The sequence below is a fragment of the Nelumbo lutea genome, chromosome 7, assembly GCF_056320005.1.
Source record: "Nelumbo lutea isolate HS-2025 chromosome 7, American lotus-T2T, whole genome shotgun sequence".
NCBI lineage: Eukaryota > Viridiplantae > Streptophyta > Magnoliopsida > Proteales > Nelumbonaceae > Nelumbo > Nelumbo lutea.
Genome location: NC_142690.1, coordinates 31815742 through 31842979, shown reverse-complemented (window position 1 = coordinate 31842979; position 27238 = coordinate 31815742). Strand labels below are relative to the sequence as shown.

The window sequence follows — 27238 nt, the reverse complement described above, 5'->3', positions numbered from 1 at the left end:
TCTCATTCATACTTTTAATAATAGTTTAGATTAGATAGATAGTTAAATAAGGTCGATTAAGTAAATCATTAACAAATTTTGTGGGGGTGTTGATAAAATGTGAACTATAGCAAAGGAGGTATTTTGGTAAATGATGGAGGCAATTATTCAAGGCAACGAGAATGGTGGAAACGAACACCTCAACAAGAGTAAGCAGCAAGACAGCAATGATCTTAGAACACTGGAAAGTACAGTATGGCCCAGCGAAAAAGAATTAGCTCGAGACGCGTCTTGGGTTAAGTAATTAGTACTCCCAGCGCAGTAATTGCCCAAATGCAGTGTATATCGTGACGACGTCACCCACCAGATTTCGGCGTGAATTCTTTCCAGAAACATACCCAAATTGTATTTCCTTATTATTTTTCTTATAATGCCTCCAATAAATTCCTGAAACGCCTCCTCCTCCCCTCTCTCTCTCTCTCTCTCTCTCTCTCTCTCGGTTCTCTCTGTAATTTATTCTTTCTTCTCGTCAGAGCTGTTGATAGGCGATAGGCGGTAGGCGGTAGGCATTTCTTGTTCCATCATTTTTTTTATGCTATAAAATCTCTGGAAAGTTGTAGAATTGATGTATTTGTTGTTTTTGGAACTTCATATATCATATTAGAAGCTCAGGTATCTGTTTTTTAGGGTTTTGCTTGCTGTGAATGTCAATGCTCTGTTGCTATTTTTTTTTTTTTTTTTTATGTTTTGGAGGTTTTTTCTATAAAATTGGAACTGCCATTTGATTCATTGATTCGTTCGAAGTGGCAGTCCTTTCGACTCTGGGGGAAGTTCAGATCTTCGATTTTTAGGGCTTCTGCATTTGCTTATTTGTCGAAGCTCTGATTGCAAGGAGAGCAATAGTTCTTCAACACTCTGACTTCTTTGAATCCGTTTTGTTATCTGAAACCCACATTTTTTATACAAGGTGTAAATGTCTAGTGTATAGGGTTTAAGAAGAACCCTTCGTTTTTTTTAGGGATTTTAGTTGGTCTGTGAGGAGAACGGCTCTCGGGTACTCTTTTTCTAGGGTTTACGTTGTGGTGGAGTAGGCATTTGTCTTTTGGGGGTTTATCATCTCTCGTTCTGCTCGATTGTTGTTATTCTGTTTCGAGATTCTTATACTTTGAGGGGTTTTGATCATGGAGAAGGATAAGCCTCCTTGCCATGGAGGAGGTTTGCCACCTCCCTCAGCTCGTTATTCTGCTTTTTCGTCCCCGGGGAATAATTTCACTGCGAAGTCTGAGCCTTCCTCTTCTCCATTGCCACCGCCAGCCCCGGTATCTACTCCAGAATCAAGTCATTTTGGTCATGGATTGTCGTCTGATACCAACCATTTTAGCCATGACATCAGTCGGATGCCAGATTTCCCTCCAAAGAATCTTGGTCATCGGCGGGCTCAGTCTGAGATCCTTAGTCTCCCAGACGATATCAGCTTTGATAGTGATCTTGGTGTTGTCGGTCCTGGAGACGGTCCTTCGCTGTCGGACGATACTGAGGAAGACCTCTTTTCCATGTACGTTGATATGGAGAAATTTAGTGCATCTTCGGCGACATCTGGGTTTCAAGCAGGTGAGAGGTCGACGGCTGCAGCAACTGCAACTCCTTCGGCCGAGAATTTAGTTGTTGGTGCTAATGAGAGGCCAAGGGTTAGGCATCAGCACAGCCAATCCATGGATGGGTCAACCTCGATCAAATCGGAGTTGCTTGTTTCAGGCACAGAAGGACCTTCTGCGGCAGAAACCAAGAAGGCCATGTCAGCGGCTAAGCTTGCTGATCTTGCCCTCATTGACCCAAAGCGTGCAAAGAGGTCGATTTCTCATCTTTTTACTCATTTTTGCCCTTGATTATCTACAATGTTGAGATTTGTATATTTGCATATGCATAAATAAGGGCATGCATAACTTTTGCAATGTGTTCGTTGTAATTTTTTTTCTTATTGTTTTAGGTCTGTGGTGTTTTTGTGTAATCGTGTTAAGTTTTCTTACTCAATAGGTTCTATATATTTATTGATGGCACACTTAGAATCTCAAGTGATTTCTTTTATAAACATCATCTTTATCTATTGGTCCACTTGGCATCTCATATGTTTTTCTGCATATGAGATAAAAAAAAATATGTTTGGATTTCCTCAATGAAGATACACACTTGGACACCGGAAACACTAGAATGGATGGCCTCTGATTTCTTGTGGCCCAAGACATGGACACTGGTAAAAGAAAGTCCAAATCTACAAAAGAAGAAACACATGTTCATGTTAATGTCATGCTTTAGTTTCAGTTTTTTCAAAACCTATCTCATCCAATCATTTCATATTCATCTAACTTTTAATGTTTATGAAATTTCTTAATGGTAAATTTGTGAATCCATTATCAACTTCATAGAAAAAAGAATCCATTATCAACTGAGTAGCTTGGTATTTCATGTATATGATATGAAAGCCTTATTCACATAACTTTTTTGGGATCTTGGCCTCGCAACAAAATCAGGGAAAACACTTCTTCCTATCTTATGTGCCTATTTATAAAAAAAAAAGCTCTGAGTTCATGTAACACCATTTTCTTTTTCTATTCTTTTGTGATTTAATTTTAAACATATCCACACTGAAATTTGGTTAAAACAAGGCCATGATTTTACAGATGAAGTTAATGGAGTTGATACAGGAGACTGGGACATGAATATGAAGATTTAAATCTAAAACTGGTCATAGTAGAAAACTTGCAAATGATCTCAGACTTAGTAGATTGGGCAACATTCTTATGCCAAGTTTGCATTCATGATGATTGCAGCCTTTTCTTAGTTCATTTATTGACTCATTGGAAGGTATTTTTAGTAAAATGTTTTGAATATTGAAGTCCATCATAAAAAAGCCTCTCTTAAGTAGGAAAACAAAGTACGGCCTGCTTAAATGGCATTGTTGATTATTTCTAATTTCCCACCGTACAACCAATAGTTTGGTCTGCTTTAGTAGACTTTGTTCTCAATAGGCATTTGGAGGCAAAAAAATGCTGCTTGCAAAATATAGCTTTCTCAATGCTGTTCAAATGCACCTTTTGGGCTCTCTCTCTCTCTCTCTCTCCACCCTGCAATAAAAAGCACACAAATTGGATATGTCTGGGCATTTAAAACTTCTTTTTAAGTCAGTTGAAACTGCATATTAGACTTAGCAAAATACCAACCTATTGCCTTATTTGAAATTCTAAGTTCTGACAAGATATTGAATTCACACATTGACATTATTTTTAGATCACATCTATAATTTTGACTGGAAGGAGTAAATTTCTAACGAATAGGGTCATATACTTCCTGCAAATGATGATTTTGAGGCACCATATTTGAATAAAATATATTGAAGGTAAAGTGGAAAACTGTAATTTATTGAGCCATCTCTTCCCATGTACAAGGCAGAAGGACATTGTCCAGATTGTGATTCCTAAATATTCTTTTTTTAGTCTGAGAGCTCTGTAGTTTCTATTATCTTACAAGGAAATTTGTGCAGCATTTGTTTATGCTCCCTCTTGTTGGATTTTCCTTGGATAAGAATAGAATAACTGGAGTGCTTTTCTTTCTCCCTGTTATTGATTACCATCACCCATTATTTTTTTTTTTACGATTGTCTGTCCTATTTTATGTAACAGAATCTGGGCAAATAGGCAGTCAGCTGCAAGGTCAAAGGAGAGGAAAATGAGGTACATAGCAGAACTAGAACGGAAAGTGCAGACCCTCCAAACAGAAGCAACCACACTTTCTGCTCAGTTGACCATGTTGCAGGTATTCTGTTACTATTTTCTCTCAATTTTCCTTTCTTTCGATAGGAATCAAAACTTGGCATGGCGGTTTAGAATGTTACCAATTCTTAAACTCCAGTGCCATTTCTCTAGATGTTTTGATCTTGTATCCCTTGCTTATGTACATTATGATATCCTGAATAAACACAGTTTATTTTATTTCCTCATTTTTTGTTTCTGACTATCATTTTTTATTGCCTTCTCATGGGTAGAGAGATACAAATGTTCTGACTGCTGAAAATAATGAGCTGAAACTCCGTCTGCAAACAATGGAGCAACAGGTTCACCTTCAAGATGGTAAATGTTCAATCTGATTTTGTTGTTTGATGCCTAATGTGTCTTTCATTAAATCATTGTACTTCTAAATTCATAAATGGTGTTTCTTAGTATGATTTCATACTCATAGGTAATTGTGTTACTGACCATGGCCCTCTCGAGCTCATTGTTCTAGAACACCAAACTAGTTGCATACTTTTTGTCGCAGATGGTATAAAAAAGACATAATCCTAATCTATAATCAATTGATTTGTTGCTTCATCATTTTATATGACAAGGACGTTGGTAAAATGTTAGTGCTAATCTACTCCTTCCAGATACAATCCTCTACCATTGATGTTTGAACTTGCTCTAAAGTTCTGGGCATGTTTACCAGATCATTGTCTACAATTGGCAGTTGGCACAAAGCTCCTACATAGGTCTTTGAATTATTTTAACAAAAATGCCATCTTTATTTATGACATGTTTACTTTTTGTTAGAAAATCACTTTTTCTGTTTCAAAGTTTTATATGTTTATCTTGGCTGCATCTTTTTCAGATGAAAGAGGTAACTTGTTAGGAACCAAAATTTAACATGTTGGTTGTGCCTCTTGGCATTGTCAATCAAACAGTATAATATTATGTTACAGATGGTGATTTTTTATGCTATATTGCTATTCACACTCCAGTTTTTAAAGAGAAGACATATACACACAAAGTATGAGTGGTGCACATCTACTGTATTTTAAGATGTCTATTTATGATGTATTATCAGTCAATAAAATAAGAAAAATAATGGTACATGAATCTGTGTACATAAGGATATTGCTTTGTTGCAGCCCTATGTATTATTTATTTTATCAGAAAAATGAGTTCTTTTGTTAATGATTGAAAAAGTTACATTGTTTTGCTTCACAGTAGCCCAAAAACAACAGAAAACAGCTTGACCACCCTAATTTTTGCCATCCCCCCTTTTCACTATCATAGATTACAACATTGCCCAAAATAAAGTGGACCTGTCCACTTCCTGTTTTGCTAGGACATCTGCCAGCCTATTTTCTGTTCTTTTTATACCCATCCAAAGCTAGTTGTAACTATTTGCTAGGAAGTCAATTTCCTTGAAGGCAAATCTATATTTCAAAGGGGCTGAATTGATTTGTTTCACCCAAGAAATAACCAATAAGGAGTCTCCTACTTCGAGCTCTCTAACACCTAGCTGTGTTGCTAGTTTTTTAGTCCTTCTAAAAGTGCCATTATCTCAGCCTTAACTGAATCTCCAAGTCCAATTGTCCCAGAAAATAAGGCCACTACTACTCGATGGTTTTTGAAGACTCCCTCTATACACACCCTCCCAGATTGCCAAAGGAGGTCCCATAAAAAATTAATTTATTTGACCTTGGAAGTTTCCATTCCATTATCACTACTTTGTGTGTATCTATTTGTGCCACTTTAGTCCATTTCCATAACAAGTCATTTGTAGAGACATCTCTGAAAAGTTCCATTGTTTTAGCCCAATGTGCAGATCTGATCCTTATCTTATGGATTCAATCACCTCCTCGACTGATGTACTCTTTTCATGGAAGATTCTATGGTTTTTCTCTCTTCCAAAATGGTCTATACCAGGGCTGCTCTTTTTATTCTCCATAGACATCTTCCCCTTTTCTTTTGTTGCCTCAAGAAGCTAGAGTTGAATAGGCTAATCACATCCTGTGGGGGTACCCATCTGCAACCAAAAAGAGAGCAGTAGTCCCAAATACAAGTCACAAAGGAACAACTGAACAAGAGAGTAGTAAATGAGGAAGGGTCTCGCCATTGGCCTTGCAAAGGAGACACACATGAGGAGAAGGGTAATTATTTGGCCTTCTTTTCTGTAGCATGTCATAGGTGTTAATTGTCATGAGGAAGCTTGCACTTCAGGAGGGATTGGTTTGCACCAAATTTCACTCACTAGTTGATTTATCCCCGTGGGTTCTGAGCTAATAAGAAGGTTAAAGAGGGAAGCACAAGAGAAGTGACCATTAGGGGAAGGGTACCAAACTCTACCATCCAAAAGGTTTTGTTCCAAGAAAACCTTTTCCAAGAGAGAAAGTAGGAGGATAAGGGATTCACATTCATTGTCCCTCAATCCCCTTCTGAATAAAAAATCCTAGTTTAAACCAAGTGTTGAAGGTTTGCCAAATCTAGACACCGGTTCATTCTTGACGTTTGTTAATGAGTATGGTGTTGGGAGTTGTAGTTTGAGCGGAAAATCCCCAAGTCAGAGCTCTTCCCAAAATAAGACTCTATTCCCACATTCGACATCAAGACAGATAGAATTAGAAAGGTAGATAGTACCTCAGAGATTGCCTTCCAAGGGGAAATTGAAGTAGTGTGAGGCGGCAGTTTTGTATCCCAGCCATTTTCCGCTACACCATTAATGCTTTCAATGATCCTGTGCCACAACCTGTTCCTCTAAGTGAAATCTCCACAACCACTTTCCTAAAAGAGCTTGTTCCTCTTAATTAGGTTTCCAATTCCCAAGCCTTCTTGCTCCTTAGGTTTACACACCTGTTCCCGCTTCACTAAATCTTTCTTTTCATCTTCTGGCTCCCACAAAAAATCCTTCATCAATTTTTTTTCTAGCTACTTCGCAATTTTCATCCCTACGTATTAATTGGGAAGGGAAAAAAATGTTACTTTTGGTTCAGGATTAGTTTGCATGCTTTTGTAGTTTTTTTTTGTCTTGAATTCTTTTAGTATAAATTTATTTTATATTTTAACAATCAATAAGTACTACTTTGACGATGATGAATATAGTCATGTATGTCAACTCTATTTTGTGTTTTTTGTAGACGCTTAGCTGTATCAAATCTAGATGAGTACTCTTAAATTTTAAGTTTTTGTGGATTCCACTCATGTTGTTGTCATTGTAAAGTGACACCAATTAAGTAATATGAGGTGCCTACTCTTCAAACACTGTGAAGCTTCATATTGAGGTTGAACTCTCCAAGGCATGCCATGGATAAAATAATTCAAAATAACTTAGTGTTTAAGTGAGGTGACCCTCCATGGGCTCCTTGTTGCATAGGTGTCACCTTGAGTCCTTGACAACTATGGATGCAATCACTTGTTCCATTCTTGTTTATGGAACCATTTTCTCCTCTTTTTGGAGCTTCCAGGTCTCCCTTCAGAAACAAGGAAGAAGAGGTACATATCCTCATTGATTTATTTGCGTAGGAGTCACCCATTGATTTTTTTTTTACATGAGTATTTAAAAGGGGTTTTTATGGATTCTATCTTTCTGGCAGTGGTCGGTTACAAACCAGCTTTGCTCCCCAAGATTGCATCTAATTTCTAAGAAGATTATTGAAATTGGGGAAGTTGTCAAGTCTTAAGGGGTTTCATAAGATGCTTTTAAGAACTTCCCCAAAACTTTACCAATTTTAATAATTTTTTCAGGAATCAAACACAAATCAAAGGAGGGTGTTTTGGACTCTTGGCTTTGGATTGCTTAGGCAATTGGTTGTCAAATTTAACTTCAACGGATTTTCTTTGGTTAACCTTGGATCTTCAGGTATTAATGTTTTTTTGTTCTTTTTCTTTTCTAGATAATGAAGGAATTATTCCATTAAGTTTCCCAGTTTAAGTGGGAGAAGACAATTCCCAAAGGATTGAATTGTGAGATCTGCTACAGGATTAAAACTGGCCTATTTCTTAGGTGGCATGGTTTGGTTGTGGAAGATGAATGCCAATGTGATTGTCATGATGTCTTAAGCATTTGAGGGTGTGTGGTCCCTTGGATTCTTGACTGATCGTTGAACTTGTTCAATTGAATCCCTTGATCAATTAATGGTATAGAAGACTCATTTGGTAAAAATGAGGTTGAGTTTTATTAGGATTGTTGGATGCAAGATATCCCAAAGATTTCATGCCAATTAGTTTGGTGATGAGTATTTACAAAATTCTGGCTAAGGTTTGTCCTTTAGGCTAAAAACAATGTTACCCCAATTAATAAATCAAGCCCAAGGGTCATTTGTGCAAGGAAGACAAATAATTGGTCAAATTTTAATAGCCAATGAATGCGTGGAGGAAATGTGGAGGTCTGGCCAGCAAGGGGTGGTTTGTAAATGGGATCTAGAGAAAGCTTATTGATGGAGTGCAATCCGGCCGGTCTTAGCTGTCAACGAACTCGCCTCTGAGCTGGAGCGTCGGGGGGCCTGAAACGGGAAGATGAGAGAGCTTCGGGGGGAACTCGGAGTGATAACTCCGAAGCTCAAGTCAGTTATCTCTCAAAGGCAAATTGTAGACCAGATAGCGCAAAGTTCACATACCTTGTTTGTTGGGGGCAAGGGGTTCTTATAATCACTTCGCGCACAAGCTCCGAGGCCCTTGTCAGGTCGGGTATGATTACCCTTGCGTCTGTCAATTCGGCCGCCGTCCTTTCTGCTGGGACAGAACCGTCACTACCTAACCGTCTCTCTAACTGGAGATGGCGGTGTCGGGTGGCGGTGGCAGGTGGCCATTTAGAGTGCGGCCGTCAAGCGTCAGATCCCAAGTCAGTCCGGTGCGGCGCCCTCGGGTACGGACTTCCTCAGTGTCAGGCTTGGTACGATTTGTTTGGTTTTGGTGCTCGGAAGGTGACGCGGAGTGGTGAGCGAGGCGAAGTCTTGAGTTCGGAGGTATGTAGAGGGCGGGCCAGTTCGGCGAGGTGTACCCCGAACTGTTACAAGGTTGGCCAGTTCGGCGAGGTGTACCCCGAACTGTTACAAGGTTGGCCAGTTCGGCGAGGTGTACCCCGAACTGTTACAAGGTTGGCCAGTTCGGCGAGGTGAATCCCGAACTGTTACAAGGTAGGCCAGTTCGGATTGCTTTCTGGTTTGGGGCCAAGGGTGAGTTCGGGCCCCTAGTAGGGAGTTTGGTCCGCTGGTGTCTCCCCTTGGTGTTCGCGCCCTAGGCTCGCTTTTGCGCTGAGCTGTTATTTTTGCCACGTGTCGCATAACTGTGAGGTCGGGCCAAATCTTCCTTAATCAATTGCCCCCCACTCCTCGTGCAAGGGTCTTGCCCTGGCGCGGGGAGTTTCGCGAGGCAGTAGGTGGATTTGTCCCGTCCTTTGAACCTTGAATGCGCGAGTTGCTTTTGCGAGGGTTCTTCTGTTGACGAGAAGGCAGGAAACGTGCCTACTAATAAATGTTGATGGTTGACCGCGCACGTTTTGAATTTCAAAAATTCGCACTGCTGGGACGTGACAGCGGGCGTGCCACTGCTGGACGTGCGTTGGCATTTGTCAGGGAGACGTGCGGCGCGGTCAGTTTCAGAAAGACGTGCGTCAGCGCGACGTCGGTTTCAAAAAGACGTGCGTCGACGTTTCGCTTTTTTCGGAAGGACGTGCGCCAATCACGTCTCGACCCCAGGGGACGTGCGGTCAGCGCGGATGTGGGCCGTCAGATCGTCTTTGATCTGTACGATCGGTTCTTGGTTACTGTAGCTATAAATAGTGGGGGACCCCAGTCGATTTGTCACTTCTGCGGTTTGCCTATTGAGCTCGCGTCCAACTTTTTAGCTCGCGTCCAAGTTTTTTCAGCTCGTGCCTAGGCTGGTTACATAGCCTCCAAGGTTTCTTTGGCTTGTTCTCGTCTCCGGAGCCTTCAAAACTTTCTTCCGGTGAGTACTTTCCTGAATCCACCTCTTTTCCTCAATGTCTAGCTTTGATAGCTCAGACGACTCTTCAAGTAGGACTGACGTAGGTTCTACAAACCGAGCCGTATCCCCCGACTGCCTCAGTGATCCTGAGGTGGAACTCGAGGACTATGAACCAGTAGGCCGAGCCGCTTCGGGCAGTTTGGCGTCTACCTCTTGCCGAGGTCGGATGCTAGACAGGTTTGGTCCCTCGACCATGACGCCCGAGGGGCTTCAATCTATACTTATGTCTTACAATCTGCCTGGGGGGTATACATATTTTATTCCTTCGGGTAGCTTTTCTTGGGAACACGGTCCTGATGAGATCGTGATTTTTCGAGAGCAGCTCGCTGCGGGGTTGCGACTTCCTTTCCACCCCCTTCTCGTCGAAGTCATAAACCATTTCGGTGTCACCATTGGCCAACTTCATCCAAACTCTATTCGGAACCTGGTGAGGACAATCTCCCTATTTTGCGAGCAGAATTTCCCTTTAGATTTAGAGATATTCTCCTCCATCTTGATGCTCAAGAGACAGGCGGGTTCTCTTCCTAGGGGAAGACGTGCGTATTACCTTTCTCCTCGCCCGAGCTTTAAGCTTCTGCACGATCTTCCTAATAAGGTCCCGGCGTGGAAGCGGGACTACTTTGGTGTGCGAAGTGCACAGGGATGGCCCTTTCAGACCGGGTGGGGTGAGGCTTCTCCTGATTCAGGTGTTACTCTCGACAAAGAGACGGTGAAGGGCCTCTGGCAATGGGCACAACAAGGTTTAAAGTGCCATCACTACTTAACGGAGGCCAAGCTTATTGCGGCCGGCCTGAGTTCGGGTAGGTTTCTAGTACTGCGGTTTCTTGTTGCTTTGTTCCTTTATTTTTCTGATGTTGAACTCGTTTCTACAGGTGTGATGGATGCGGAGAGAACTCGTGGGGGACGCCTGTTCCAAGGTATGAAGAGGAGGAAGCGGGTCGCCAAGCGAACTTGTACCGAGCTGCCCCCGGAAGAGGAGCCTCAAGTTCCAGACAACACGCCGGAGGATCTGCCCAGGGAGCCCGAGGTGACTCCGATTCATGAAGCTGCTGGGGCACCTTACGCTGAGACCACCTATACGGGCGCTCCTGCATACTCAAGTGCTCCTGCTCACTCTGGGTCTGCTTATATGCGGGCTGGGCCCTCGGGTTCGGGAGCTCAAGGGGAGTTCAGGAGCGTGTTGACGCCAAACTACGCTCTTCAGAAGAGTAGGGAGGCTACTTTCCCTGAGGAGATCGCGGCGTAGACTGATCTTCCTTTGAACCAGGTCGCCTGTCGCGCCGTAACACATGCTATGGTGGTAAGTCAGATTTCATTTGCCCTTTTCATTTTCTGTCGCTTTTGTTGTCATTGCTCACTTGTTTCTTTTGATAGGTGAATTCTTCAATTCATGCCTTAGCAGCCCAAGTGGAGAAGAGCTCGCGACAGGCGCGAGCTGCTGAGGTTGTCGCTCATGCTGTTGAAGAGGCTTTCCATGCTGCAGAGGCGAATACCTGAGCTGCTGAGGCGACCACTTATGCTGCCGAAGAGGCTGCTCGCGTCGCAATGGCTAGGCATGCGAGGTCTCAGCGTGATGTCGAGGCCATGGGGGTCGTTGTCAAGCACATGGCAGACTTGAAGTTGGATTTGCAGCATCAAGTCGAGTATCTTTAAGAGGACATTAGGGAGAAAACACAGATTTTTTTCCCAAGGCATTGAAGACGCCAAGAAGAAGGCCGTTGAAGACTACATTGCCTCTCTGCGTTTTGATGATCTGATGGTGGATTCTTACAAAAGGGGGTTAAAACTGAGCTGGTGGATGATCCGGAACACGTACCCCGACCTCGATATTAGTGCCATATCCACCTCGCGCATAACTCAGGAGATGGCCAGTGCTGCTAATGGCGAGTCGGACTCTGAAGGAGAGGCAGGGCCTTCGGGTGTTGTTGAAGTGCCTTCTAATGGCTAATGTGCTCCTGTTTCTTGCAACGGAATAGATAATCTTTTTGCCCAAGTGTTCCTTTGTCCCGAACTGATTCTTTGTCTAACTGATAATATGCCACTTTCTTGTCCGGGTTTTTATACTTCTGCGACTTGTTTTTGTCGAGCTGATAATATGCCCTTTTCTTTGCTTGTTTACGTCGAGGTTCTTGGCTTGCACCGTGTCCCATAGGACCTGATTTCGTCTACCTCGCTTGGTGGTTTATAGGTAGTATCACCTTAGGTTCACGATGTTCCACGCTCGAGGTACTTGTTTGCCTTCCAAAGTTTCGAGTTCGTATGCCCCCCCCCCCTGAGCGCTCTCTTTACTTTATAGGGCTCTTCCCAGTTTGGTCCAAGTTTGCCCACGTCGGGTTTGGACACCATAATCTTACGAAGGACCAGGTCGCCAACTCGAAAGCTTTGTTCCTTTACTCTGGCATTGTAGTAGCGAGCTACCTGTTGCTGGTAAGCCGCTGTCCAGATGTGCGCGAGGTGCCTTACCTCATCTAGTAGGTCAAGGTTGGTGCGTAACTCATCTCCGTTTGTCCGATCGTCGTATGTTTCTAGTCACAATGTTGGTACTGTGATTTCTGCCGGGATCACTGCTTCAATGCCGTAGGTGAGGTTGAAGGGGGTTTCTCTCGTGGCGGTTTTTTCTGTAGTTCGGTGAGCCCACAAGACACTTGGTAGCTCTTCGGCCCACAATCCCTTAGCTCGATCCAGACGTGCTTTCAGTCCACGCAGGATGGCTCTGTTCATTACTTCCGTCTGACCATTTGCCTGCGGGTGCGCGATTGACGTGAAGTTTTGCTGAATCCCCATGTTCTGGCACCACTCTTGGAGCTTGATATCCTCGAACTGCTTGCCGTTGTTGGAAATTAGTACCCGAGGTAACCCGAAACGGCATACTATATTCTTCCAAAAGAAGTTCTGTATGTTTCGGGCCGTAACAATTGCCAGAGGTTCGGCTTCTATCCACTTCGTAAAGTAGTCTACTGCAACAACTAGGAATCTTCTTCCGCTTGTTGCTGGTGGGAATGGCCCTAGGAGGTCGATGCCCCATTGTGCAAAGGGCCACGGGCTGGTGAGGTATTTGAGGTCGGAGGCATGTTGATGGTGGAGATTGACGTGCTTCTGACACTTGTCGCATTTTCTGACGAGCTCGACAGCTTCTGCCTTCATCGTTGGCCAGTAGTATCTTTGTCGGAGTGCTTTTTGGGCAAGTTCTCTGCCCCCCAAGTGTCCGCCGCACAGGCCTTCATGAGTGTCGTGGAGTACGAACTCGGCTTTGGCAGGTTGCAAGCAACGCAAGTAGGGGAGCGTGTAGGACCGTCGGTATAACCGTTCGTCTATTATGACGTATTTGGCTGCCTGGCGCTTTACCCTCTTGGCCGCATTGCGTTCTGCAGGGAGGGTTCCGTCTATCAAGAAGCTCGCGAGTGGGTCGATCCAGCTCGACTCTGCTTCCAGGATGGGAGCGACCTCCTTTGCCCCCTCGAGAATACTAGGCCGAGGTAAGTCCTCTATATACACGGTTCTCATGTCATTGTGACTTGTGCTGGCTAACCGGGACAGAGCGTCGGCCTCAGTGTTCTTTGACCTCGGGATTTGCTTGATGAAGTGTGACTGGAAGTTGAGCAGGGCCTCTTTTACTTTCGCCAAATATGCGATCATGTAGAGGTCGCGTGCTTCATACTCGCCCGTAACTTGGTTGACCACGAGCTTGGAATCGTTGCAGATGACCAGGTGCTTTGCCTTCACCTTTTGCGCTAGGTCCAGCCCAGCTATCAATGCTTCGTACTCTGCCTCGTTGTTGGATGCCGCAAACTCAAAGCGTAGTGCATACTCTAATTTTGTGCCGCCCGGGCCGCATAAGACTATTCCAGCCCCGCTGCCTTGCTGGTTCGAGGAACCATCCACATGAAGGATCTAGGGCTCCTCATCCCAGTTCGCGTTTCGCCTGACTAGGAGAGATGCCACACTTGCTGCTACTTCACGGGGTTCAGACTCTATTGGCTCGGGAGCTCTGGGTTCACCCGAACTGGGGACCTCGGGCTCGACCTGTAGGGCTTCGTGGCTGAAAGTGCACTCGGCGATAAAATCTGCCAAAGCTTGGGCCTTAATTGCGGTTCGAGGTTTGTACTGGAGATTGTACTCGCTGAGTTCGATGGCCCATCTCGTCAGCCTATCGGAGACCTCGGGCTTTAGCAAAACTTGTCTTAGGGGTTTGTCGGTTAAGACAATGACGGTGTGAGCTTGGAAGTATGGCCGGAGTTTCTGAGCTGATATCACCAGTGCGTAGGCAATTTTTTCAATATGCGGGTACCTTGTTTCTGCTCCTTGCAGAATTTTACTAACATAATAGACGGGCCGTTCGACCCGATCTACTTGTTTTACTAATACCGAACTGACCACTTCGTCGCTCGCCGAGAGGTACAGTTCTAGGACCTCACCCTCCTCGGGTCTGGCTAAGGTTGGTACGGTGGCGAGGTAAGTCTTTAGCTCGTCGAACGCGAGCTGGCAATCTCGGGTCCATTCGAACCCTTTGCCTTTGATTGCCTTGAAGAAAGGCAGGCAGCGGTCTGCCGACTTGGACATGAAGCGGCTCAGAGCGGCTATGCGGCCGTTTAGCCTTTGAACTTCCTTTACCTTCCGAGGTGGTCTCATATCAAGGATGGCCTTTATTTTGTCCGGGTTGGCCTCAATGCCGCGCCGGTTGACAATGTACCCTAGGAACTTACCCGAGGTGACACCGAATACACACTTGTTTGGGTTTAGTCTCATGTTATACTGGCGCAGAATTTGGAAGACGGAATCCAAGTCTTTTATTAATTCTCGCGAAAATTGTGTTTTGACGACCATGTCGTCTACATAACATTCGATTTTCGTGCCAATTAAAGGCCGAAAAAGTTTATTTATAAGTCTTTGAAAGGTCGTGCCATCATTCTTTAGCCCGAAGGGCATGACCTTGTAACAGTACAGGCCGAACTCTGTAATGAAGCTGGTTTTTTCTTGGTCGGACTGGTCCATCTTAATCTGGTTGTAGCCTGAGTAGGCGTGTAGGAAGCTTAGTAGCTCGTGTCCCGAGGTCGCGTCCACCAGACAGTCAATTCGGGGTAGGGGGAAGCAGTCTTTTGGGCAAGCTCGGTTCAGATCAGTGTAGTCGACGCACATGCGCCACTTGTCGTTGGCTTTTTTCACCAGCACTGGGTTGGCTACCCAACTTGGGTAATGAACTTCCCTTATGAAGTCCGCTGCGAGGAGCTTTTCGACTTCTTCGTCGACTGCCCTTCAGCACTCCGGGGCTAAGTTGCATTTCTTCTGTCTAATGGGTCTAACTACAGGGTCAGTGTTAAGCTTGTGAGTTATAAGGCCAGGGTCAATACCGGGCATATCTGCCGCGGACCATGCAAAAATATCTAAATTTTGGAGTAAGAAGCTCACCAGTTCAGTTCGCAAAGGCTCCTTGACGGAGGCGCCGATCTGTAGAGTTCGCGTCGGATCTGTAGCCGAGGTCGGGACTGCGACTGTTTCCTCAGTGGGCGAAGCTCGTTCCTTGCCCTACTCCGCCGGTCCCTCTAGTTCGAGGTCATCGGCTGCCTTGTTTTTTCCCTTTAGGGCGGCAACATAGCACTTGCGGGACTCGAGTTGGTCGCCCTGCGCTACCCCCACACCAAAGTCCGTGGGGAACTTCATTGCTAGATAATAGGTGGAGACCACCTACATAATATGCGTAATTGGTCGCCTTATTATGGCGTTGTATGGGGAGGGGGTCGCGACCACCAGGAAATCGTGGTTGAGTCTTGCCGCGCACGGCCATGTGCCGACTTCCACAGGTACTGTTATTTTTCCCAAAGGCATGACTTCCTCTCTGCTGAAGCCTACCAGAGGAGTGTGAGCGGGTTTCAAATCGCTTTTCTGCAACTGCAATTGGTCGAATGCTGATTTGAATAGTATGTCTGCCGAACTGCTTGAGTCTACCAGTACGCGCCAGGGTATTGAACACCTCGCGCATCGTCTTCTGTAAAAAAGATTGGGTCTTCCTTCTTTGGCCTCTTGGGAGGGTTCTGCTCCTCTCGGGCTGCTTCGCGAACTGACGTCCTTACTGCCGTCGAAGTGTATCCTACCACCACCGAACCGCCCACTATCACGTGGATGGTTCCTCGGACTGGCCTTTCTTTTGGGGGAGGTTGCTGCAAGGCTTCGGCCGGTCTGTTGCTCGGCTCGGGGACATCCTTCCCGTGTTCCCCTTGTCGACTTGCTTTATTACTGTTGTCATAATGTACAAAATTTCTTAAGTACCTGCGACGGATGAGTCCTATCTCGTCGCGGAGATTATTACATTGCTCGGTGCTATGACCGTGATCTTTATGGAAACTACAATATAAATTTTTGTTCCACTCGTTGGGGTTGCTCTTCAGGCGAGGTGGCCACTTCACGTAAGGGGCGTCCTTGATCGTCATCAGGATCTCGGTCCGCCTCGTGTTCAATGGCGTGTAATCCGTCCGAATTGCTAGGGGAGCTCGGGACAGCTGACTTGGCTTCGCATCTCGGTTGTGGCCTCTTCTGTCGCCGAGGTTGGAGGGCTCGCTTTCTCTTTTTCTTTTTTCAACACCGCCTTCGTTTCTCTGGTTGATCTCTTCCTCTGTTCTCATAAACTTGTCCGCGAGCTTGAGGAAGTCGGCCACGGTTGCTAGCTGGCTAGCCACCATGTGCCATTTGAATTCTTTGTGCGTCACACCCCTTTTGGTCGCGGCAAGTTGTACCGCGGGGTCTAACCGAGGGATCTGTAGACATGCCTCATTGAACCGTTTGATGTAGCTCCAGATGGGTTCTCCCTCTCTTTGGATTACCCCGAAGATACTTTCCTCGGTTCTGGGACACCTTTTGTTGGTGACAAAGTGCGCAGTGAAGATCTGCACGAACTGGGGCCAGCTTTTTATCGACCTGGAAGCTAGGTTCCGGTACTAGGTGTGGACCACCCCTCTGAAGGTGGTGGTGAAGGCCACACACATGCACGACTCGCTTGCCCTAGCGAGGTGCATTTGCGACTGAAACACGTCGACGTGGTCGTTGGGGTCAAAGGACCCATCATACTTGTCTAGAGAAGGGAGTTTTAAATCTCTAGGCAAGGGGATTGCCAACAGTTCCGCTGAAAGGGGGGAAGGAACTGAGAGAATGGGGACGGTTTTTACCTTGCCCGAGCTCGTTTCTTCCTTTCCTCTGAGCTCGGGTAGCACGCGGGTAGCAGTTCGGCGACTTCGCCGGTGCCTTCTTTGAGTGGGCCTGGTGCTGGCGCTGCTTGCCTCTGTGTTGCCGAGCTTGATGGGCTCGGATTGCTGGCCTGCTGCCAAGGCGCTAAAGCGGTTCTCCGTGAGTGGGAACTCGGGCTTGGAGCGCCGAGGTGACTTTGTTGGCGAGGTTCTTGACCCGCCCGTAGGCTACGAGGCGGGAGTGATCTTTCTTTATTTTCGGCCCGGGGATGAGGCCTGACTGTTAGGGGGGTTCTACGGTTGGGAAGCCTCTCCTTGGTGAGGTCGTCCACCTTGAGGGGAGGCCTTGACCGGCTTTGAAACACGGTGCTGGGGGGGGAAGTGGCTGGTTCAAGGGTAGCTGAGGGAATTGTTGTTGATAATGGTGTTGGGAGAGGTGGTGCAACACCTGGTGTTGTTGGAGTTGGTGCTGCTGGAATTGCTGCATTTGGGCCTGCATTGCCCGCATGCATTGCATCAGATCATCTATATGGTTTTGGCGAGCTGCCAGTGGTACAATAGTCGGTTCCGCGAAGTTTGTTTCGACGGGGAGTGGGAGAGGGATGTTCAGTGAGGGAGTGTTCAGAGGTGCCACCGCATGTGGCACATTCAAACTTGGGATCCCATCCACTGAAAGGGGGATGGTGAACTGCCCAATGCACACCGCCAGAGCATTAAGTTGCTCTCCGGTAGTGGCTGTTTCGGTTCCACGTCCGACACTGCTGGAGGAGGCCATTTCAGTGATGGAGTGGGTGTTGGGAGTTTTTGAAAGAAGGGTAGGTAAAAGATATTTAGAGGGAGGCTTTTAGAAGCATTCCCACAGACGACGCCAATTGATGGAGCGCAATTTGGCCGGTCTTAGCTGTCAACGAACTCGCCTCTGAGCTGGAGCGTCAGGGGGCCTGAAACGGGGAAGATGAGAGAGCTCCGGGGGGAACCCGGAGTGATAACTCCGAAGCTCAAGTCAGTAATCTCTCAAAGGCAAATTGTAGACCAGATAGCGCAAAGTTCACATACCTTGTTTGTTGGGGGCAGGGGGTTCTTATAATCACTTCGCACACTCGCTCCGAGGCCCTTGTCAGGTTGGGTATGATTACCCTTGCGGTGGCAGGTGGCCGTTTAGAGTGCGGCTGTCAAGCGTCAGATCTCAAGTCAGTCCGGTGCGGCGCCCTCGGGTACGGACTTCCTCAGTGTCAGGCATGGTACGATTTGTTTGGTTTTGGTGCTCGGAAGGTGACGCGGAGTGGTGAGCGAGGTGAAGTCTTGAGTTCGAAGGTATGTATAGGGCGGGCCAGTTCGGTGAGGTGTACCCCGAACTGTTACAAGGTTGGCCAGTTCGGCGAGGTGTACCCCGAACTGTTACAAGGTTGGCCAGTTCGGCGAGGTGAATCCTGAACTGTTACAAGGTAGGCCAGTTCGGATTGCTTTCTGGTTTGGGGCCAAGGGTGAGTTCGGGCCCCTAGTAGGGAGTTCGGTCCGCTGGTGTCTCCCCTTGGTGTTCGCGCCTTAGGCTCGCTTTTGCGCCGAGCTGTTGTTTTTGCCACATGTTGCATAATTGTGAGGTCGGGCCAAATCTTCCATCATCACTTATGATTTAGTGGATTGAAGTTTCTTGTTAGAGATTCTTAGGAACTATGGCTTTGGTGATAGGTGGTGTAAGTGGGTGAAGGGTTGCATCAGCTCTTGTCATTTTTCAGTGTTGGTAAATGGTGTGGTGAAGGATTTCTTTTCTGCTACTAGAGGACTAAGGCAAGGTGATCCCCTTTCCCCCTTTCTGTTTACTCTTGTAGCAGATGTTTTCAGTCGGCTACTCTCTAAGGCTGATAGGGAGGTGGCAATAAAAGGTTGGAGGATAGGTAGGAATAATGTCCTAGTTTACCCATCTCCAATTTGCAGATGATAGACAACCTACAGAGAGTGAGGAATCTAAAGAGTTTGATAAATTACTTTGAAAGTGTCTCTAACCTAAAAATAAACCTGGATAAGAGCTACATAGTGGGAGTAAATTTGGATGAAAGGGGTCATTGAGCCCGTTGCTGAGTGCTTAAATTGTCAAGTGGATTCTTGGTCGTTGTCTTGTCTTGGTCTCCCTTTAGGTGCTAACCCAAAGGAAAGCAGATTTTGGATTCCAATCCTAGAGAGGTTTGAAAAAGGATTAGTTACTTGGGAAAAGAACTATATCTCTCTAGGAGGTAGAGTAACATTGTTAAGAGTCACTCTAACTAACTTCTCGGTTTATTATCTCTATGTTTTTAGAATCCCCTCTAGGGAGGCAAAGAAATTGGAGAAGCTAATGAGGAATTTCCTATGGGAGCCAGGGGAAGAGAACAAGGATCACTTAATAAGGTGGGACATAGTGTGTAGAAGGAAGAATGTGGATTGGGGACAAGAAATTTGGTATTGAAGAATACAACTTTGTTAGGTAAGTGACTGTAGAGATGGCCCTTGGAAAGAGGGAGGTTGTGGCATGAGGTGATAACTAGTACTCATGATCTCTCAAATAATGGTTGGGATGCTAGTGTTTCTCGACAGGCTACTTTGACAACTCCTTGGAAAGTGATTCAAAGCATCCTTCCCCAATTTCTTAATTTTTTCAGGTGTGATGTTTGCTTAGGGAATTCTATTCTCTTTTGGGAAAATGTCTGGGTGGGAAATTCAACCTTAAAAGACCTTTTCCCTTCTCTCTATTCTATTTCCTTGTTTAAGAATAAGGCTGTCTCTATTTCCCTTTCCTCTCCCTTTTTTTCTTTGTCTTTAAATTGGGATTTTGGCTTCCACCAAGGCTTGAGGGGTGCTGAACTTAGTGATGTTTCTCAACTTCTTTTGATTCTTGATAATGTTTGTTTGGATCCTTTACAGTCAAACAAGAGGATTTGGTGCCCCCACACAAAAGGCTCCTTTTCTTGTGCCTCCTTTCTGAAACCTATTTGTTCTTCCTCCCCGCAGTTGATTTTTCCGGTAATGGAGCTTTGGGCTAAGCCTATTCCCCCCAAAATTATCTTGTTTTGTTGGGAAGTGTTTTATGGGAAAATCAACACTCTGGACTGCCTACAAAAAGGGAAGCCTTTTATGTGCTTGTCCCCTAGCTGGTGCATCCATTGCAAAGCTAACAGTGAGGAGTGCTTCTACTTACTAATTTCCTGCTCCTTTGCTGTTGTTATTTGGGATTAGATTTTTGCCATATTTGGTTGCAGGTGGAATTTACCCACTGATGTATGTCTGCTTTTCGACCTGTTGGTCTTTGTATGGCCCACAAAAAGAGGGAGGATTATGTGGAAATGTATCAGAGCGGTTGCACTTGGGACAATTCGGGAGGAAAGAAATGCAAGAATTTTTCAAGAAAAGGAACAAAGTCTCCTACATATCAATGAGTGTATCTTAACAAGGCAATTCATTGGTTGAAAACTTCAGTTTTTTTTTTTTCCATTTGTTCTCCTTTGACGACTTTAGATGGAATTGGCTAGAGGTGGCTAATAGCTCCCTCAAGAAGGAAAGGACTTCCACAGTATGGACTCCACTGCTGGAAGGTTGTGTAAAACTGAATTTTGATGGAAGCAGTCAAGGCAATCCTGGCCCCTCAGGTATAGGAGGGGTTTTTAGAGATAAGGATGGTAATATCATAGCCTTGTACTTGGGCCCAGTGGGAATAGGAGACTCAAATAGGGCTGAGTTGTTGGCAGCTTTACGAGGTATTCAGATTGCTAATCAACTTGGTGCTGAGAACCTTCAAATTGAAGGAGACTCCAAGATTATTGTAGGTTGGTTAACAGATCCGAGCTCAGTCATTTGGTGCTACAAGAACCTCTCAAAGAAGGCCAACTGGTTATTAAGAAACAGGAATGCTAGCATATAGTGGGTTGGCAGGTCTGCAAATGCTATGGTAGATTATCTTGCTAAACAAGGGGTTTTGAGGGAACATTTGTATTGGGCAACCTTGTAATATTGATCTACAGTGCTATGTGATTTTCACTCTTTAAGGTAGGTCGCACCTCGTGGCTCTCAATGGGATGCTTGTAACAGTTCTCATAATTTCTTAATAAAATTCCTCTTCATTTATAAAAAAAATGAGGTTGAGAGATTATTTATGCTATAGGGGGCACCGAGACTAGGGATGATGCATCAGGAAGTTTAATCATACATTCTTTATTGTTCTTCATTTTCTGTTTGATGTATTTTTCTGGGTCAGCTGTTATTTCTATTTTTCTTCTAAGTTTTTGTTCCTCTTTAAGTAGAAGACATTTCTTTTTCACATTAATAAAATTTCTTTTATTGTGGTTGTTGGTCAAAAAAAGAAAGAAAAATTGTTATGTGTGAATCTATGTGAAAGCCCATGGCAATGTCCTAGTGAAGATTGTCTCATTGTCATTGTCATCGTCAAAGCCTTGTCCTAACGATATAGGGTTGGCTACATGAACCCTTGCCATTCTATTTTGTTTAAAGCCTTATCCATTGTTAAACCATGAACACTTAAATCGTTCCTTATTATTTCCACCAAGTCCTTTTTGGTTTGTTCCTAGCTCTTCTAGCCTCTTTTTTTGATGAATCTCTTCTAGCCTCTTCAACTAGTAACAGATCGCTTTTATTTAACAGGTGCTGTAGATGGTCCTTTATGCATGTGACTAAACCATTTCAATCTACTTTCTCTTATTTTATCACCATTGGGAATACTCCTTGGTTTGTTTGTGATTTCATTTTTGCCACATTTATATTTTGGACATGTTGTTTCTTAAATGCCCAACCCTCTGCTCCATATTTATAGGATTTTCCTTTTTGGACATTTGATGTCTCTTCCTCAGGTGTTCTACATACCAATTTGGGATTCCTTTCTTCGCGTAAACCATATTGAGATCTCTTTTCTTCTCTTTAAACCTTTTTTATCAATTGTCTTAATAGAATGATGGTTTCCATGGTTGATATCCCTAGCATAAAATAAACCTGAATTGGTTTTCTTAAATATTTGTTTCATGTCATAACCTTTGCTCAATTAGTTGCCATGATAATCCTACTTCTCTCATACCTTTCCACACTTCTATTGAGATGCCATCAGGTCTTTACATCTTTCCCTTCATCTTGTTTAGTGCCTCATCAAATTTGGTAATTCTAATTTTATGAAGCTATATGTTACTTTTAGTACTATTTGGAGTTACTAATCCCTCCTCCACTAGCACCTTCTACATGTTTTTCATTTAATAATTTTTCAAAATCATTCTCCCTTATTTACTGATCCTTTATCAAGGCTCATTTGTCTCCTCCACTAGCACCTTCTACATGTTTTTCATTTAATAAATTTTCAAAATCATTCTCCCTTATTTACTGATCCTTTATCAAGGCTCATTTGTCTTCCTCTTTATTGCATCTAACTTGATTTAAATTCCATTCTCTCTAGTGTCTAACTTTTGATAGTTCATCATATGCCTTAAATTTAATGTCCTATAGAGATCATTTCCTTTAGTGTGAGGGGGCTAGAATTATAAGGCTGCAATAGGATCGAGGTCTAATTGAATAGTTTGGGCTCGAGTTCGATTTTATTTGAGCTTGAATCGAATTCAAACATCAGGGCAAGCTCAATTAGGTATTTGAGTTGGAGCTCAACCAATAAAAGGTTTGGCTCAAAAGCTTGCGAGCTTGGCTCAATTAACACAAACATGCATACATATATATTATAGAATATAAAAATATATTATATAATATATATTATGAAAATATATTTTTATGTAAAAAACATTTTTATATTCTATATATAATATAAGAATATACTTATATTATAAAAAATAGATCATATATATATTCATAAAATATAAAAATATATTAATTTTTGAGCTTTCAAACTTGAACTCAAACTCGAACCTACTAGTATTTTAGTCAAGCCGAGCCAAAACATGCCAAAGTTTGGCTCGGCTTGGTTTGATTGCACTCCTAGCTTGACAGTCATAAGTCAGGTGAGAAAAAAAGTCTCAACAATGAGTTTTGTCATTGGTGTACTCTGGTGGAAGTTCTCTAACTTGTATTGAAATTGGGAAAAAAGTGTTTGGATAGTAATACAGAGTAGATTTTTTTGTCCATCTCTGGAAGCCAGGAGGGGTGTCCAATGAAGATTGCTTGTTGGAATGTGAAGGGGCTAGAAAATCCTAGGTAGACAACTAAGAAATTAATGTTTTAGTAAATTGGAGTCCTTGCATGCTTTGGTAAGAATATATAGTAGGTGCTAGAATGTTCTAGGGAGATGACTAATAAAATAATTGAGTAAATTGTAGTCTGTAAGTGTCTTGGGAAGAATATAAGGTAGGTTTCAACTTCCTCTATAGGGCTTCAATGGATCTAGTAATATGTAGTGGAATAATGTGGTTGTTAATTTGGGGGGGGGGAGGGATGGGTGGGTTGGTCTTTTAGTTGGTTCAAGTGGTTAGAAACTTTGTATGTCTACCTCCCAGCAGGCAGCAAACTGCACCAGGTCCAGTATGTGCCTGTGTCCAGTTTATTGCTATCTCAACTGATTACTGTTTTTGGTTGAATGGGGAGGGGGCATTTTTTTAGGATGGTTTTTTAACATTTTTTTCAGTAACAAAAGAAATGCAGGATGACATAATGAACAGGTTATACTCTTATTTTGTTAATTACAAAATCATCCTCCCACCCATAATTATGATAAGGTGATACAAGGCTATCCTTAATAAGAAACCCGGCCTGGGTATTACACACTGAAAACTTTTCCTTGTTACCAGTACTAGGCACCCACTTGAATGAGTTATTCAAGTTATTACCCAGTGTTTGCACCTATCTAACCACTGTCCTATAAGCCCTGGAATGTTTTCTTCAGCTTTCTTCCATGATAAATGACTGGTATTCTCCCTCTACTATTATTTTATGTCCATCCTTACATGGAGACCAGCACTAGACCTTGGATAAGTGAAAGGAGTTCTGCCTTTAGAGAGTTACCATGCTTGATTGGGCTTGAAAAGCTAGAAAGATCTTCCAACAGCCCAGATGGCCAAAAGGTTTACTGATCTTTCGGGATCTTGTCTTTAAAGATCAAGACCGGTTGGCAAGTGGATCGGTCTATCAAGCTTTCAAAAAATGCATCTGAAGGCTATTTATCATGTGGAAAGATGCAAAAACTTCATTTAAAGCTTACCAAAATTCACTGATTTTCGTCATCTTATTGGCTTTCTGTTACCAAATGTAAAAGACCAATTTTTGGTCTTCCAAACTTGCCTAGGCCCAGAAGACCGCATGGAAAGACTTGCCAAATGCCACCGTAATCAACTGATTACCAAAAGGAGGTCCTCTAGACAGTGTTCCTAGTAATAACTAGAGGGTCTCCTTGTATCCACTGCCTTTTTTCTTGGGGGATGTTATGGACTTTCTGCAGTTTTTGCATGTTTCACCTGTTCTTTTGTGTGTATTGGATGAGAATGGGGGCATGTGTAGGTCTATTTTGTGCTTGGCCAATTTATGGTTGTATGTAGGAGAAAAGAAATGGAGAATTTCAGGATTTTCATTTTCTGATACCATAACCAACCTGTCAGAGCATTATTTGTTGGATTTGTACAAGGGTTTGCATATTTATACTTCCGTGGTTGACACGGTGCCAAGGTGATTCTAGGCAATGGGAGCACCTAGCCACCTGGGCAATGGATTTTTAAAATGTTATGAAAGTTAGAAATGTTAGGATGAGAGATGAACTTATTGAAAGGAACCTAGGAATATTAGAGTAAGATGATTTGGTCTTGTGCAGAAAGGATCGTCCACAGCACTAGTAAGAAGTGATTGATAACAAGTGGAGGGGCCAGAAGAGCTAAGGGCATACCAAAGAGGACATGAGTTGAATAGCGAAAAATAATTTAAGGGCCCATAGTTTTACAATGGTTATGGTACTCAACAGAATGGAATGGCGGAACAGGGTTCATGTAGCCAACGTTTACTGTTATGAAGCGTCACAAAATTGGATTTGATGGTTGTTCCTGGGGTTGGAGTGAATTTTGATCAGCCTCGTACTTCTCCAGTCCTCTTTCTGAGCTGGCCCATGTTCCTTAGTTGAGGATTTATGACTTCTCTCAATTATGATAATCTGTGTTGCCCAGATATGGATACTAACATGGACATGCATATGGGAAATGAAGATATGATTCCATTTTCTAAAATCCTGGATGGGGATATGGATATGGGCATCTCATGTGATATTCTTGCATTGCGCATTTAAATTTAGTTTTTGAAGTTGATTGTTATTTAGCAAAGCTTAGATCTTGCCAAATTTAATTAAACTTCTAATAACATGCAAATAATTTTATAGTATGTTTTGTTAGAATATACCATTTTACATTTTTTGTGTTAATACAGGTACATGTAGAAGCAAGGTTTTTAAAATCAATCCGGAGAACGAACCGGTCAGGGGTCTGGTTCCCGGGTTGAGCATTTGGCCCGTTCTGACATAAAAAATAAAAAATGGTCAAAACCGTTCGAACAGTTAACTGCCTGGGTCAGCAGTTTGCTGACCAAAATCAACGGTTTTGGGGGAAAAACGGAACTGGTCACCTGACCGGTTCCCAGTTTTTCCAGTCTGACCATCCGGTCCAGTTCAGTTTTGAAAACCATGTGTAGAAGTATCCATGCAGTATCTGTTACTGTATCCATACTGGCTAGGGGCATGTACAGGACCACGGGTAGGTGGGTGGTATTTGTATATGGAGTGGGTGGTCAGAGAGTGGCATGTCAGATTTAAGGATCATTCTGTCACGAAGATTTCCATTATAATCTAGTAATAGTTTCAACTGGATATGAGTTTGATTGGGGTTGGACTAAAATATTGCTAAAAGTGCATCTGTGTACATTCTATTTGATTTGATGACAAATTTCATCAAAATGTCGGTACCTTTTATAGTTAGCCTACTCTTAAGTGGATTCCATGATTCCCCCAAGTTGGCTCTACACCCAAGCGTGGGGAGTGAATCATGGCGATCAACTATTCTTTTTGTTTGGCATTATCTGAGTTGAGTGACTTCCAGTTTTTATTATTTCGATTCCTGGTAAAGACAATTTTCATTTATTTCAACGTAAACATGTTTTGCTACTTTGGACGTATCTATATAGCTTTCAATGAAAGATTGTATGTGTTTTTATTGTCTTTGAAAACTGGCTTATCGTTTATTTCTGCTATTCTGATAGCCCTGAATGAAGCTCTGAGGGAAGAAGTCCAACGTCTCAAGTTGATGACAGGGCAAGCCATTCCCAATGGCCGGCCCATGATGAACTATGGATCCTCTTTTGGAATTGGATCCAATCAGCAATTCTATCCCAATTGTAACACGATGCACACACTCCTAGCTGCACATCAGTTTCAACAGCTCCAGATTCATTCTCAACAGCAGCAGCAGCAGCCGCATCAGCATCAGCTTCAGCAGCAACAGCAACGCACACAACCTCAACAACAGCAATTCCAGCAGCAGCAACAAACTGGGGACTTGAGAATTAAACCTCCATCGACTACAAACCAGGGAGAGAAAACATCTGCGTCCAATGACTGAAGGAAAAATCAGGGGATAGCAATTGTTATATTTTTTTATTAGGATCCATTTGTTCAGACGTTGAAGGGGCAGTCAAATTCACCATCAAATGTTTCATCTATATTCCGCCCATTTACATTGAAACAAGCCGTAGGGCCCTCAGCCAGGTAGGAAGGATATTTCCTTTTGCATTTGCATCCATATAATTAACATGATATTCTTTCAGTATTGTTTCATTAAATATTTTTTTTAGATTTAGCCTATACTCCTACGGACCTTGTAATGGAAAATTGTAGTCTCATTTTATTTACTAATTTGGTCAAGCGTAAAGCTGGATTGGACCGGCTGGTCAGGTTGGTTGAACCAACCTGGGCCTTTAGCTGGTTTGATCAGTCATACCTTGAAAATCGTGATTCAAGAAAAAAAAGGCCAAAACTGGCTGACCTATCAATTTATTTTAACTAGAATACTGGTGAATCAGTCCTGACTCCTGATTTTATGAAATTGCTTGGGTCACATAAATAAAATTTTGAAAATGGTAATAACAAGACTTGGTACGGTTTGGGTCATTCAAATATCAAATTGAATGTTAACAAACGTCACTTGGTACTATAATATAAATTATATTAACACTTTCTCAAACATAAACAGTTTCTTGGGAATCAAATTACAAGTTAAAAATTTAAATATTATACTTATGTTTAAACATATGTATTATAATATATTATTAATAATTCGATTTAATACAATTTATAGTTTGGTCTTGTTTTTAAAATTTAGAAAA

General features: G+C 43.3%; 1 protein-coding gene across 2 annotated transcripts; it reads left to right on the top strand.

Annotated features, from left to right (window-relative positions):
- The first annotated feature begins 360 nt into the window (after positions 1 to 360).
- Positions 361 to 26768, top strand: LOC148845988 (Basic-leucine zipper (bZIP) transcription factor family protein). 2 transcript variants are annotated; one of them, XM_088955026.1, is made up of 5 exons: positions 361 to 541; positions 790 to 1828; positions 3657 to 3789; positions 4019 to 4103; positions 26117 to 26768. In XM_088955026.1, the coding sequence occupies exons 2-5, from the start codon at positions 1161 to 1163 to the stop codon at positions 26473 to 26475; spliced, it is 1245 nt and encodes a 414-aa protein (XP_088811152.1). In that variant the 5' UTR covers positions 361 to 541; positions 790 to 1160; the 3' UTR covers positions 26476 to 26768. The 2 variants fall into 2 exon arrangements, with proteins under 2 accessions (XP_088811152.1, XP_088811153.1); XM_088955027.1 differs by having other exon boundaries at positions 398 to 541; positions 784 to 1828.
- Positions 26769 to 27238: the final 470 nt, after the last annotated feature.

What these genes read in the sequence shown, in the direction of transcription:
- LOC148845988 (XM_088955026.1), top strand. Translation starts at nt 1,161, where the DNA reads ATGGAGAAGGATAAGCCTCCTTGCCATGGAGGAGGTTTGCCACCTCCC. An exon ending in GACCCAAAGCGTGCAAAGAG is followed by an intron (nt 1,829 to 3,656) that starts GTCGATTTCTCA and finishes TTTATGTAACAG; the next exon opens with AATCTGGGCAAATAGGCAGT. An exon ending in CTCAGTTGACCATGTTGCAG is followed by an intron (nt 3,790 to 4,018) that starts GTATTCTGTTAC and finishes TCTCATGGGTAG; the next exon opens with AGAGATACAAATGTTCTGAC.